This window comes from Sparus aurata, chromosome 4 (genome assembly GCF_900880675.1).
Source record: "Sparus aurata chromosome 4, fSpaAur1.1, whole genome shotgun sequence".
Taxonomy (NCBI): Eukaryota; Metazoa; Chordata; class Actinopteri; order Spariformes; family Sparidae; genus Sparus; species Sparus aurata.
Window position 1 is genome coordinate 14,879,224 of NC_044190.1, and position 14,800 is coordinate 14,894,023.

The window sequence follows — 14,800 nt, forward strand, 5'->3', positions numbered from 1 at the left end:
TTAGAGCACCTCTGGCAGCAAACATCAGGTGTTAAATTGAGTCAAGTCATTTTTATTTATGTAGTCCAGAATCACAACTTACAATTTGCCTCAGGGGGCTTCACAGTCTGTAAAGCAGAACTCCCCAACTGAGGGCAAAAAAAGGGAAAAAACATGAGGAAGAGCAACAGAGGAAGGATCCCTCCCAATCCCTTTTGTCACATTTCCTTTGTTAAACTTTGTGATGACTACATTAATGTGGTTAGAAACAGATTAATCACGTCTACAGGATAGTAAAATGTCTTCTTTTGGTGGGACATAACAAGACATTTAATGACATCACTCTGGGCTCTGTGATGTAGATGAGAGCAGGCATAGATCACACACCGGACCAACCACACCATGTTTTGGGTGTAAACAAAAGCTGTGGAAGAGCTGCCGTCAAATAGAAAAAAAGAAGAGCTAGTAGCACCACACCTAAAAGGTGCTGTGTCAATAAAAAACACCACAGTTTACAATTGACTTTACCTCCCCTCAGTTAAAGGAGAGATCGGGCCACACACAGGGAGGATAACTACGGCAAACTGTGGGATGTGGCCCATCAATACATGTGGCCAACACAGTTAATGATTTTCACTGAATAAATGACGTGTGTGCCTGTAGATCGAAGATATTTAGAAAAGATTCTTTATGACGGTGTAACTACGGTTTTTACAGTGAAGGAAATATGGCCTAACTATAAAACGCCTGTTTTTAGAATGGAGTTTGGTTTAACTGTCTGTCCACGAGGAAGACTGAGGCCGGCAGCAGAGAGCATTTTATTCTTATTAATTCACATAAATTGAGCCAACCTACCTTTTTCAATGAAGATGCCTATACGCAGCATAAAGTAACGTAGGAAGTGGGATTCAAAACACACTCAGATTTTGGCTCCTAATAGCTAATAACAATACATATTCATAATTTATGCTATTAAATTGGCAGAGGCCCCAGAACTGCAATTAATGGCAGTCAAATTAGAGGGACTGCTTTGGCTGCTCAAATCTATTCCATTGTGATGGCCATTTTAAAAGAGAAAAAGCAAAAGAAAAAAAAAAACATTGTTAAATCTTTTGGATTCATTTTTGTTTTTTAATAAGGACCAAGCGATTCACTGAAAAAATAATCAGCAGATTAACTGACGAGCCCTAATGGACACACTGTGCTTGAATGCACATACACAACACATAAGTACAAGAGCAGCATTTGGCTAATGTCGTCCTAATACAGACAGCAGAGAGGCAGCACATTAAGTGGTCAAATAAGACTTTAGAAACCAGAAAGATTTGTCTCCTTGAATCATCTCCACAAATTGTGTATGAAGATTGGCAATCATCCAGGTCAAGGACTATCCCCAAGTGCAAGTGTTTGGTAAAAAGAAGTGACCAAACTCATTAGTATCAGCTAATTCTTCAACAAGTCAATTTTTAAAATTATGTTAAAAAATACAGATTATGCTCCGACCTGAGATGTCAGAACCTCTTTACAGAAATCCTTGTCTAGAAGTTTTGGACATGTAATTAATGCTTGTAAGGCGTAAATACCGATTGCTCTTTGCAACCCTTTTCTCAATGTATCACAAACATATTCACTCGTTTCTTTCCCACAAAGAACCATTTATTCTTCACACATTTACTGAAAATTACAGTTTATTGAAAGGACACAGAAAGGTCAGATAACACAGATACATGTAGCTAGGGGTTACTACTCAGTGCATGGCACATTCTCAGGGAGACGACCCATTGTGAGTCTTTGGCTCTTTGCCTCTGGAGTGTTAAAGGCAGAAAGAGTGCTGAAATATTAAATGTTGAACAGTTGGCCAGCCAACTTGAGCCTCTATATTTCAAAACGTGGAGGAGTAAATTAACCTTGCTACAATGAGTGACAAACAATATTCTAAGTTGGGTAGTAGTATCAGTAGTAGTTGTAGTTAATAGTAGTATTTCTTATTTGTCAATTGATATATTTATCACAGGATACAGTATCAGACCTCACCAGTGCAAAGGGATTTTTCTAGAAAGATCACACATTTAGAAAGCAGTGTCCTCACTCAGAATAAAACTCGGATAAGTAAACAACAAATGAACAATCATGAAACAAGTTACCAGTGCCATTGCTACCTTTAAAAAGAATTTCTAGAATGCATGCCATTTTACTATGGAGCTGTTCAGATGACTGTTTGAAATTTGTTGACAATTCCAGTGTCTCAGCTTTCGCAAACAATGCTGATATGTATGTGTGTGTGTTTGTGTGTGTGTGTGTGAGTGAGTGTGTGTGTGGGCGCACATATGTTTTTTGTGAGAGTGCGCGAGTGTGTGCTCTTCAGGCAATGCAGGAGCTCTGCATTTTGGATGATATGCCGTCCGCTCAGTTGTCTTCATGTGGCTTTGTCTTTTTGCTGCTGCCTCCCTCTGCCTCCTCGCTGGCGTCTGAGAGCTTTGTGGCGAATTTTCCAGTCTGCGCTTGGCTCCTTTGCTGTGAGGTTCAGAAGATAAAAATTCATAATGAGCAAGACTGACACAATAACGTTCCACAGCAGACATGTGGTGGTCTGTAATCTGAGCAGGAAATGCTCCTAAATATCTGTGGGATGCAAAGCGATTAAAAACAATGTATTTTTGTAATATAAAGGTTATACTGACAGTCTTCTATTGCCATTACTACCCTTTAAGGGCTTTTATTTCTTATGATGCAGCTAAATGAAGGTGTTGCCTTTCAAGACCAGGGTTTAACATTACATTGCCTTGGGACAAGCCAACAAGACCCCCTGCTGCGCATGAAAGTTACATATTTTATTTATGTAATGCTATTAATTCTTTATGTTCAGGTTCAAACTTTTATTTTGAAATCCAATTGCTGGTGATGCGTTTCTTTGCACTTCATTCTCTTTCTGTGCGTTCAGACCGAAAGCGCACAAAGAGGAAAAGCCGCCTTGTCCGCCTTGTCCACTCCACCTAAGTCGCTTTTGTCACCCTGTTAGTCCTTGCTTCTCAATTTAAAGGGCCGGCACGCCACTCGCGTTAAACACCACCACACAACTACTGCTGTAGCAGCCCATCCATTTACCGACATCGTTGATCACGGAAAGTCATTAAATAGCAAGCTTCGTTGCAGCGCTAGTATGCAATAATTTCTCTCCTTTCTTACAAACATATTACACAATTAAAAGCGACCTTCCTACACGCATCGGCCGTCTTTAATTGATCCCACAGAGTTTAGATTCTCTGCCCGAGCCCGACCCGACTATCCTCGGGCCAGGCCCTTGATCAAGCATTTGTGTTTTGTATTTTTTTAATAACTCAAAATAATGACTGTATTTCCAGCTACAAAATGCGCATATCTCTCCTCCCTCCACGTTGTTCGTGTCGCTGCATGGTCTAACACGTGAGTGAGTTGTCCTCGTGCTGAAAATGTGACTTGTTGCACACATGACATCACTCCCTGAGACGCAAGAAGAAAGCAAAAATATATATTTTTACTAAGGAAAATGACAAAAATAATAGTAACACACAGTGACTGGAATAAGTACTTTAATCTGATTACTGGTTTGGAAATATTAACGCGTTTCCTCTCTGTGTTAAGTGTATTTAGCCTACCACTAAAATGTTGGTTAGGACTCGCTAGCCTCACTAGCCAGCCCTATATTACTGTACAGATATACTTTAGCATTACTTGATTTGACGACAACTTGGTACGCTACTGTTAGTACAATAAAAGCTTTGTAAAAAGTGAGTTAGGAATGCAGCCCATTGAAAACAAAAGATGGACAAATGTAGACCCAGAATCAAAACAAAATATTGTGTTTTTTTTTTTTTATCCTAGGGACACCAAACCAGATTCTGACTAAAATGGCCTTGCCCCCCCTCCACACACACACACATTGCCCACTGCTCTGTGGCCTGCAGCCATCCCAAACCCAGGGATAACAATGAAGACTGAATGCTATTGTTCTAGACCCTCTCATTGCCCAAAACAGGATGGTTCGAAATGCATTCTCAATGTTGTTGCCAGTTTGCTCCTCCTCAGCAGCACAGACACCAAAGCTAAGCTGCATTAGGGCACTCCTCTCTAGTTTACATTGGATATTTCCAAATGGCAAGAAAGTTGCCCGAAAACACTCAAAACCAATGAAAACCAACCTATGAGTGCCCCGTGAAGTTGTAAATGAAAGTTATGTGTACATTCACTGTTCCTTACCAAAACACATTGCGTGTGTCCTTGAGGTCTAGCAAACATGGAGGACATGTCCTTCCCCTCACTCTTTAATGTTTAAATCCTGCTTTTTTACAACCTTGTTTGCTCGGTAGCTGTCCTTGCTTTCATTGCCTTTGTGCCCGTCGCTGACAGTCGACGGGCAGAATAGAGTGAAACTAACTGAAGGATGCCAACTTGCTGACACTTGAGCTTTATCTAAATTAAAAGAAAACCAGAGACCCACCTACATTTCACAGAGTAACTTGTTAATTGTTACACAATGTACATATTTAAGAACAGCTTAACACCCAGTTGTTAATAAAAAAACAAAAACTAAACAAGCATTTTGGGTAGTTGGGTTGAACGCGATGTACCCTTGTAATCTGAGTGCATTTGCCATAAGGCTACATCATTATTTTGCACAATTCCTTTTATCTATAAGGCAGCAATACTTGATTTCCTTTGGTCAAAGGCAGATAACTGAAGCCAACAGCTTTTAACATTACTCTTTGAGGCTTTAGTTAAATCGGAAAGTCAGCCTTGTCAACCTGCTGTGATGTATCAGGTTTTGAAATGCTGACTTCGTAGCAGGAAGTGCCTATGGATCGGGGCACAGGTCGAGAATTCTTCTGGTTTTTATTCTAGTTATTCAGACATTGAGTCACACTTTGGAATGGATGCATATGAACTACCTGGTGGGATGGAAAACCAGCAGTTCTCAGGGTTTTTGAAGTCCCACGCTGACTACAGCAACAGCAGTCTGAACAGTTCAGTGACGCATTTAAACACAAAGCAATTTAATGGTGTATGGGTGTATGGGAGAAGTGTCTGTTATTCTTCTATTCCCACTAAGTCCTGCTTACATATTAAAGCCAAAAACTATGGAGATCTGATATATTCCATTAATGACATGCAGTTTATCTTGGTATTTTGAATAATTTTAGTCATGTTTGGCAATGACATGTTTAAGCACTGCACACAGCCACTAAAAAACAATTCCCCAAGCATAGCAGCTGTTTTGTGTTTACCAATGTCACTTTGGAGAGTGCCTTAAGGCGTGCTTGCTGCTTGCAAATTATTATAACATCACTCTGCATGGCAGTGGGCTGTAGTGTTATCACCTGGCTCGAAGCAAAACAAACAAAGAGGCAAAATGCATTTATCCCTTCACTTTTAGGGGGACTTGAATGAAAACTTTGAAATCTGATCATATAATTTGGCAGTTGAGTAAATATAAAAATACTGAGTAGTACATTTTACAACCCAACCATGTACTGTGGGTGTGATTCAGTGACTGAGACTACTCAGTGACTCTCTCTTCCATCTGCAAGCACACCATCTCTCACTTAATGCACTCCTGTGGCTTTTTGCCAATCTCTGTTGCCGCCCACTATGATGTGGGTTTGGGATTTTCCTTTTTCTGTGTTTTACCTTATTTATCACCAGCAGGAACTCCCTCAAAGAAATCCAGAAGTTTTCGAGCAAAGGTGTATTTTTGGATACAGCTTTGTCAGCTGCATCACTGGCAATGCCGCTTATCAAGTCAATATATCTAAGATCCCAAAGGTTTTCACTACTGCCAAATACATTCCATTTGACTTTAGTTGTGTGTGTCTGTGAAAATGTCTGTGGATAATAGTGTCCACAGACATAGACAGCTACTATGTATCAGTACTACGGGCATCATGGGCTGTATACACATTTGATGAAGAGGAAGTAACCCTCTTCCCTGCTCTGCTTGTGGGTGTACACCAACTGACTGTGCCACAGCAGGCAGATGGTTTTTATTTCTTGAAATATGTTGGCAACTAAAACAAATATATTTGAAAAAATATGTCTTCTTGAGTATTCTAAGATATTGAGCCCCACTTGTTGTAGAATCCATAAACAAACACAGCAGAGGCCCAAATATTGTCTTTTATTGGCAAAACAGGCAGAATATTTTTAAGACTTCTAAAATTCAAATAAATAATGGCTTAGCATACTTATTAATAATTTCTAAATTATTTTTGCTAATAACATTAGATTTCTTAACAACAGCGCATGTGGCTCAGTTGATTTTATTTTATTTTTTCAATACCTTTTCCTCACATTCACACAAGTTATATTTAAACCCCAGTTGGTATGCTTCCACTGTCTTCTTTTAAATTAATTAAGAAATGTCATAAAACAAACAATACTAATGCCACAGTGCTTTAGAGATATGCTGCAAGTTATATTTCTGAGTTAACAAAAAGAATACTCTGAAAGAATCTCGATGATGGACTTAAGCTGAACATTTGAATGAATGTTACACAGGTTGGATAGCACACTGTGGATTCAAAGCCTGCACTGTTTACCAAGCTGGAACAATGTTATTTCTCTCCTTGTTGTTGACATTATAGTTAATCTGTTTGAAAACTTCTCTGTGGGTATGTTGTCTGTCAGACGCTCGATGTTCAGGCCACATCGGTGAGATCCTCTTTGTCTGATCAGTCAGCCAGGGGAGACGAGCGACTGCAGGAGGCCTTATTGTACAATTTATTTCACCTAAAAGTGCAGATGTTGCTCTATTTTATTTAAAGGCTCCTTTGTGTCTTACAAAATAGCACTACAGGTGCAAGACGAGAAGAATAGTCTTTTCCTCCAAAAACATTTGAGCGTAAGGGGAGATGCCACTCAGCCTTGAAGTCAATGGAACATGAGAACACATAATGAAGGTGGAGTAGTGACAGGGACGGAGGGCACTTTAATGTAGATTGATCCACAGAGACCGAAATGCCAATCATTGCTAATCAAATTGTTTACTGCGCCATGAATGGCAAGCGCTGTGCATGAGGGATACCGGGAGGAGACAGCAGGATGAGAGAGTCGATTGTAGATTCAGTGCTGCAGTACAATGTGAAAACTTCCCAATTGATGAGATAAAAAAGAGAAACACTGAAACATCAAGAAGAATGAGACGTTACAAGTCATCCATTCCTTTGTAAACTTTGCTACAGCTCCAAGAAGATATTGCCATTCTTTTTAAAAAGTGTAACATCAGAGGAAGCAAAAAAAAACACTACTGTTCCACACACTTTGTCAACTAACACAGATTTACTCCTTTTGCTGTATTTTCTGCTTGTCTTTAATCTTGTGTTGATACAGAATGGCACAAAATGCCTCAAGGAATGAACTGCCTTTGACTTCAATAACATTTAACATATTATGTATAACTATTTCATTGCACTGGATCTAAAACAGAATAGCATTAGGTTGTACCGCTCTGAATCAGTGACACAGTCCACTCTTGTATTACATAAAAAGGCATTTGTCAGGCGCTCTCATCTGAATATCTCTCTGGCACAAAACAAACTGGTGAAGTCAAATCTGCCCATTTTGTCGAGATCTCTCTTGAATTATTCTTGTATTCTTGTGCAAATAGTCGGCGTGTCTAAAAATGGATCGCTGCCACTTGGAATGCAAGACGGTTGTTCAGTTACACAGTATTGCGAAGCATTGAAATGAGATGCATTGTTTTGCTGTACCATCTGCTATCGCCAAACAGGTGTGACTCAATTCAATAATATGAGGAGGGCGGCAGTTATGCATTGGGTTTGGCAGGGCACTGGAGAACACATACTATATGTGACATTGGCACACTCAATGTTTGGTTTCAGCAGATTGGTTTGCTTCTTTCAGGAATGCGATGTGTCGTTCCATCACTCTGTTTCATTTGCTGTGCTTTGGTTCGGTTACTTCTTCATCTGTCATTGTGTAGTCACCCTGAGTTAGTTACATTTGTTTGTATATATACATATGTGTGTGTGTGTGTGTGTGTGTGTGTGTGTGTGTGTGTGTGTGTGTGGGGGGGGGTATTTAGAACACATCAATTAGCCACAATTAGCAAAGCTGCACTGCCTGCCATGTTTCGGCATCCGCACTGACACAGACACACACACACACACACTAGAATTGATTTGAATCCCACAAACATATTATAAGACAGCACGTCGTATTAATCCACAGCTGAAAATAGCCCCAAACATATTCACTCTTGTAATTTTAGCTATAACCTTAATTTTAAGAAAGTTTAATAACATTTACTTTATATTTATATAAAGATGTATGTCTTCAGTAAGGTAAAAATTAGCCTTGGGCTGTGTGCCACAGGCAGGGCCGGGAAGTAGGTAAATATTTTGAGATGTACTAACACATTGCAGGTTTTGGTTGTTTCATGAGATTCAGTTTGAATAAGAAAATAACACAGAATAACACCAGCATTATTCTGAAGACATTTCCCCTGATTAATTCTTGTAGAGGTGAAGAAGAACAAGAACTCACCGCAGCAAAAGAGTCGTTTTTTTTTTTAATGTCTGCATCTGTTATCATCGCCATAAAATGTCAAGTGCAACTCACCTGCTGTGGCTCTGGAAGCTTTTTACTTTCCGGGGCTGATCCCTCCGTCTGATTCTGGAAGCAGTCGCCCCCGACCTAAAGGAGCAGAGGGAAAATATTTTGGTGCAGTGTAAAGAGTGCATGCTGGGAAAGTCGTGTTAACTTCCCAGCTGCATGTATTCAGTGAAACCAGATTAGATGAATTTACCCACACCGGTGACATTAATATGCCCTTTTGAGTTTCACTCAAAGCTATGAGAAGTGTCATTACCTTCTTACACAACCATAGAATCATCCAATTAATGTCTCATTGGGTTTATTATAGCAATTTAGGTTAACTGTTTACGTGTGTACTGGATAAAAATAAAAAAATGCTATTCTATTGGTATTTGTACTCCTGTTTACTTGTCGTGAGACTGTCATTTATTTACATCTTAGCCCTGTCAAACATTGAAATGAGCATTTTTCTGCATTTTATTTGGCATTTCATGGACTTAACAGCCAATCATAAAATAATCATTACAGAAAATAATCATTAGCGCAGCCCCTACAGGATGTTACATCACGTGGCTAATTGCATTGCCAATCATTTGCCTACTGTGATAAAGTGGAATTCTGTGTGCATGGTAATAGCACAGTAATCTTATGTAAGCTTTACGCAGGATGAACCAAAACATTTGTCACATCAGCATCTCCATTAATTACCTCTCCCTAATCTTATTTGTTAAATTGTAAATCGCTTGCTTGAAGCTCCTGCTGTACGCAACATGCATCAAATCACGAGAAGGATGAATGATGAATGACGATGAACGCGTGGATGCTTCACACCACCATGAGACAATCTCAAGCCTAATGCATTTTGTATGAAAAATATATATATTTCAAACAGTTAAGCATGGGGTCCGTCTATGAAAAGCAAAGCATTCGTTAGTGTGCAGCTAACCTATCACATTTCATTTTCAAACCGAAGCATAGACTGCAAGCTATCCGCGCTCATAGAAAGTGTCTCTCCTCATTTCCTCCCAGCCTACAGGGAGAGGAGGACGGGGGGGAAATGTGGCGGAGTTCACGAGCAAACACAATTTCTGAGTCTCTGTTTCGAATACGTCTCCTCCTATCTGTATCAGAATGCTTCTCCCTCCTGGTACAGGATTTTTTACAACCCTGCCAAAATTATATAATCAATTATGGGACACCAGTGAACATTGTTTTTGGCACGATTTCATTAAAGAACAATCTCGTTGACACCGTTTCCGCAGAGGGTAATTTCCTCTCTGGGTGGCATCCCTCCTTACTCCCTTGTCTCTGGCGGTTTATCAACTTATATCTGTAATAGTTCTTGATAGCCACTTGTCAGAAATCCTTATGGACCCTGTTCGCTTCCCCGGCCTTCTTCAAATCCTCTTGCTTTTGACACGGATGGAGATACTTATTCGAAGCCTCCCTGATAACTGACTGCTCACAGCTGCCTGGATCTTACAGAAGCAGGTCGGTGACTGTAAGGTACTGAACTCCATCACAAAAAACAGAATTGGAGAGGTCAGTGACTGCTTCTCTCTTTCCTCCATCAATAATGGCTTTCAAAGTGCCAAGCAATGCACTCGGCTCCCTTTAATGTTCCAATGAAGATCCCCGGTGTGAAACTATGTTTGCACAGAAGTAGTGCAGTTGTGAAGAGTGAAAAGCACTCTCCCAAACAGTTGGAGTTACATTTAATTGCTAAAACCCTGTACATGTGATTTAAGTCGGCAACTAACTATCATGCTCATTTTGACTGATCATTTAGGGTTGATTATTAAGTCCCTACATTGTCACAGCCCCATGCGATGTCCTCAGATTGCTTGTTTTATCTGCAACAGTCCAAACCCACCGATAAAATTAATTTACAAGGATATGCAAAAAAATTAAAGAAGCAAATCCTCACATTTGAGAAACTGGAACATGGGACTGTTTAATAATTGAATAGATCATCAGCCATGCCAGTTTTTCTGATGATTGACTAATCAATTAATCATTTCTCTCAAACTGTTCTAAAACACTGTAGAAGTTTAATTATTCCCCGTGGCTCACTCTCAGGCTTCCTGCCCTACGCAGGAAAATGCATAACATTCTTCTATGAGCTACTTTTAGTTCTTTGTTAGCAGGTCTGCCACTACCTGAATTTAATCATCAAATTATCTTTTGATTATCATTATCATTATTTTTAAGAATATTTGAGTAATCTTTTAGTTGAACAACATGTTTCCTGGGTAGGTCGCTGAGGAAATGATTATAGCGATGCTTCTGCTGCTTTGTGGAACTAGCATTAGTAACAAAGTACCTCAATAAGTGATGCAGCGGCAGCACTTTCTAGTCCTTGTAAGTGTTAGTCAAGTGGACTTTGCAATATTAAAGGGGCTCTGTGGAACTTCTGTGTTGTGCTGGTGCCAGTTTTTTTGATTATCTTAGGGGACTCCATTTCTAAAACAACATTAGCTACTGTTGCTCTCTGTTAGCAGAGCAGAGATGAGGCACTTCAGAATGTGCGTGAAGTCACATCCTTTGGACTGTCACAGAAAATCACTCCAGCAGCATGAAACAACTGAAACAAATCACCCACAGGCTTGTAGCAACCGAGAGAGACGGAGAAGGTCTCATTTCTTACGTACATTTATAATTCATTCACATGGCCAGTAGAAATTATTTATATATATATATATATATATATATATATATATATATATATATATATATATATATATATATATATATATATATATATATATATATATATATATATATATACACTGTATGTATGACACTAGTTTTTTTAAAGGTTTTAATAGATATTTTATATTTTTAAATTATTTCTTTGGATATCATTTTTTAACTAAAGCGATATTCTGCTTAACATTATTTTAACAAGAGAAGCAACAAATCCTCACATTCGAGAAGCTTGAAATGGTAACTTGATTTTGCTCTATAAAGGACTGCAATATCAAACTTTTTATTAATTTATATTGTTAATTGCCTTACAGAGTAGTTTGTTTTTAGCTTTAGGAAGATTGTAATCTTTTGGTAATGGGCAGTAAGACCTAATTCACCAAAAATTTTAGCTGTAAAAGTTGAACAAGACAAAAACTAAGAACGTGCCATCAAGCTGAGACTTGTTGCAGGAAGTTTTCCAGCTAATGGACCTGACGAAGACACTCAGAGTGAACATGGCGTGTTTGGTTCCTGATGAGGGACTTGAGCATGAATTCGGTGAACAGGTGAACCTCACTCATGGGTACAGGCCCTCGGGTCACATAAGCCATTACAGTTTAATTACTCCAAAGGCTCACCTTTTCCATCTGGCACTCTTTGACTCCGCCACTCTCTCTCCTCATTACTCCAGTGTTCACGGGTGATTTAGTGGCTGTGACAATTCTCTGAACTTTAGAGATATCCTGTGGGAGAGAAAGGGAACATTTTAACTTGGGGTTAAAAATAAAAAATGGCTCGTTGACGCAGCAGTGGGCCTGAGGTTCTCCAGAAGTAAACAGTTCTCACTCAAATGTTCAGAAATGTTTAATTTATCTCTTGTCCATTTAAACTAATTCAGTTTATTTATTTGCAGTTAATAATAAATGACTGGAATGAGTGTATCATAGCAGGCGGCAGAGTAAAGAGAGTAAAAGAAACAGTGTTGAATAACTAAAAAGAGAATTATTGAAGCACTACAGCCTGGAGGTCACCCAGTAATATTCAGCCATCCCATATACAGTACAAACATCAAACACTTCACAAGTCTGAAGCCATCCACACGACCACACCAGCTGGTTTTTTTTACTCTACAAAATAGGTTTAAATGGAGCAAAAGAAGTCTGGTGTGACTTTTTGTTGGTTATATCAAAGTAAAACTTTACAGCCATTCTTAGCCTGTTCACAACCCGTTTCATTTGGTATGCTAACATGTTGTCAAAAGTAATACTTACATGGTTACTACAATTTTTGTGGCCATATCTGGCATTAATCTTTCTTATATGGTGCAAAGTTTCTCTCAGTCGTCACAAAGGAAGTCTATGAGGAGGCACATTTGTCGCAGGTGTAGTTATCCAGGTATATAAAGCAAAAAACAAGGCCTTTTCATCATCTTTGTCAAGTGTTGAGTTTGTTATGAAGTAAAATGTAAATGTGCAGTTGTCTACTGGCTAACTTGTAGAGTTGTGAATCTTCATTGGCCTCACAATTTGATTCGATTACGTTTCAGCTGTCAACAATTTGAATACAGCACGATGCTCGACGCATCGCGATGCATCTCAGTGTCTGGTATCCTCAATGATCCATATTACTGTGTATGGCTACTTTTTAATAATTTAAATTCCCTTTGTCGCAATGTTTGTTGTATTATATTGTACATATAATGTACAATAATATTGCTTTCGTGTGACAGCATCTATTGACTCAGAGTTGGATGGCGAGGTTGACAGCACCTCTTCAGATCATGGCTGATTAGCTGGGCTTACAGTAACAGTTACATTTATGGCTGCAGATGTTAGCTTCAGGTGAAAATGGTGACTGTGATAATTAATACGTAATTGTTGTGAGGCAGAAGTCACGCTCAGCGCGGATCTTGTCCAGTTCGTGCTTCTGAGCAAGTTCATAAAATCCGACATGCAAACCAGCTGCAACCGACGTCTGTATAAACATACACAGATCAGCTTTGAGTGACATTCTTGGCTTGGAGTTACACTCATTCAGACAGATGTTTTTTTAGATGTTTTTGTTTTTTTTGTAAGTGAGCCAAACTTACTTGTCCGAATTGTTAAGTATAGGCCTATTAGATAATGTATAAAATTAACAGGGATTTTGACACTAATTTTAACTTATTAATGCAAACAACAGACACAAACTTCTGAATCATAGCTGGGACAATTCAAACATTGCCCCAGGTTAGCAAACCACGCAAACCAGCTAGCCTCAATGATAGATGGACAGAATGGTGCTCCTCCAACAGCACATGGGTCTAAGCCTCTAGGGATCTTTTTTTTTTTTCTTTCTTTCTCCATGCAGCGTTAGTAACAGTGGTGATACAGTACACGATTTGTTTTAAGATAACATTACATTAGACATCACTTTTATTTTCACTTGCCCCAACAGCAGAGTTTACTTTCCCCAGGACAAATAGGCCAGTGTTAATGTGGTTTGTTGATTTCAGACTGTGAGGGCCACGTCTGATAAACAATGATGTTTCAGTGGAGTGAACCTCTGCAAAATGACCAAAACAATGTCTGGAAAACAAGATCGACAGAGATCAAACATGAGAAGGTTCTCTCTGGAGATTGCATAGTAATCTATTTCACAACATTCAGTCAACATTTTTTATCACTCACTAGACACAGTCATTCAAACAATGACACGATATATATGGAAACTTCTCTCTCTCGGGGAAGTGGAAATCTTCATCCAAACTGAGTGTGGTGGAAAATGTTTTCTTGTACTTGCCCTGAGTGCAGCAGGTGCCTCCTGTTGACCCTTTTGCATCAGCACTGTTGACATTATTTAGGGGCAGCTCACGTTTTTACTTACAGTGAGGTACAAACTACTTGACACTCCATCAACAGGCGATCGAAAAGTCGGCCACTAGCTAACTGTACTACTAAACCACAGGTCAGTGGCTCATGCGGACGTTATCCAATGAGGTATGTGCAGAATATAAACATGTTCGACCTTTCACCTTTCAGACACAACTCATTTGAAACAATCGGACAGTGCAACACAAAGCAAATATAAGAAATGATCCTTGGACCAGATAAATGCATCCTTTCCCTGCTGTCTACCACATATTTCCAATAAACTGTTCCCGGACAGAGATACATTTGAACATTTTGACATTATAACACAAAGCTTATATGTGAAATTATGCTAAGACGAGATAATGTTTTTTTTTCTGCTTTTTTTATCACATAATTTTCTTTTAAGCACCAAAACAGTTAAACATAAGCAGAGTTTGTACAGCAGATATTTCTCCAAAAGTTCTTCTGTCTGTCTGCTGCAGCCACTCTTCTGCAAAGACTAGTGCACAGTACCTTTCATAACTGGGTTAAAAGTTGTCCCTTGAGAACCTAAAGCGGAGATGGTTGCAGCATGAAGAGGAGCAGTCCTAACCTGTCACTGTCAAACCTCATTCTTACATTGTCAGCTCAAACAACATCTTTTTAGACAGATTCAGTGGAATTGGCTTTACTTGTGGAAGTGACCACTTTCG

General features: G+C 39.2%; 1 protein-coding gene across 1 annotated transcript in view; it reads right to left on the reverse strand.

Moving 5' to 3' along the window:
- Nucleotides 1-1,613: 1,613 nt before the first annotated feature.
- Nucleotides 1,614-14,800, reverse strand: part of luzp2 (leucine zipper protein 2) — a 172,664-nt gene continuing 159,477 nt past the window's right edge. The window contains exons 10-12 of the mRNA XM_030414425.1: nt 11,895-11,999; nt 8,593-8,667; nt 1,614-2,493 (exon numbers count right to left, since the gene is read on the reverse strand). Of these exons, the coding sequence (XP_030270285.1) occupies nt 2,386-2,493; nt 8,593-8,667; nt 11,895-11,999 (288 nt within the window). The 3' untranslated portion in view covers nt 1,614-2,385. The remainder of the gene's footprint in view (nt 2,494-8,592; nt 8,668-11,894; nt 12,000-14,800) is intronic.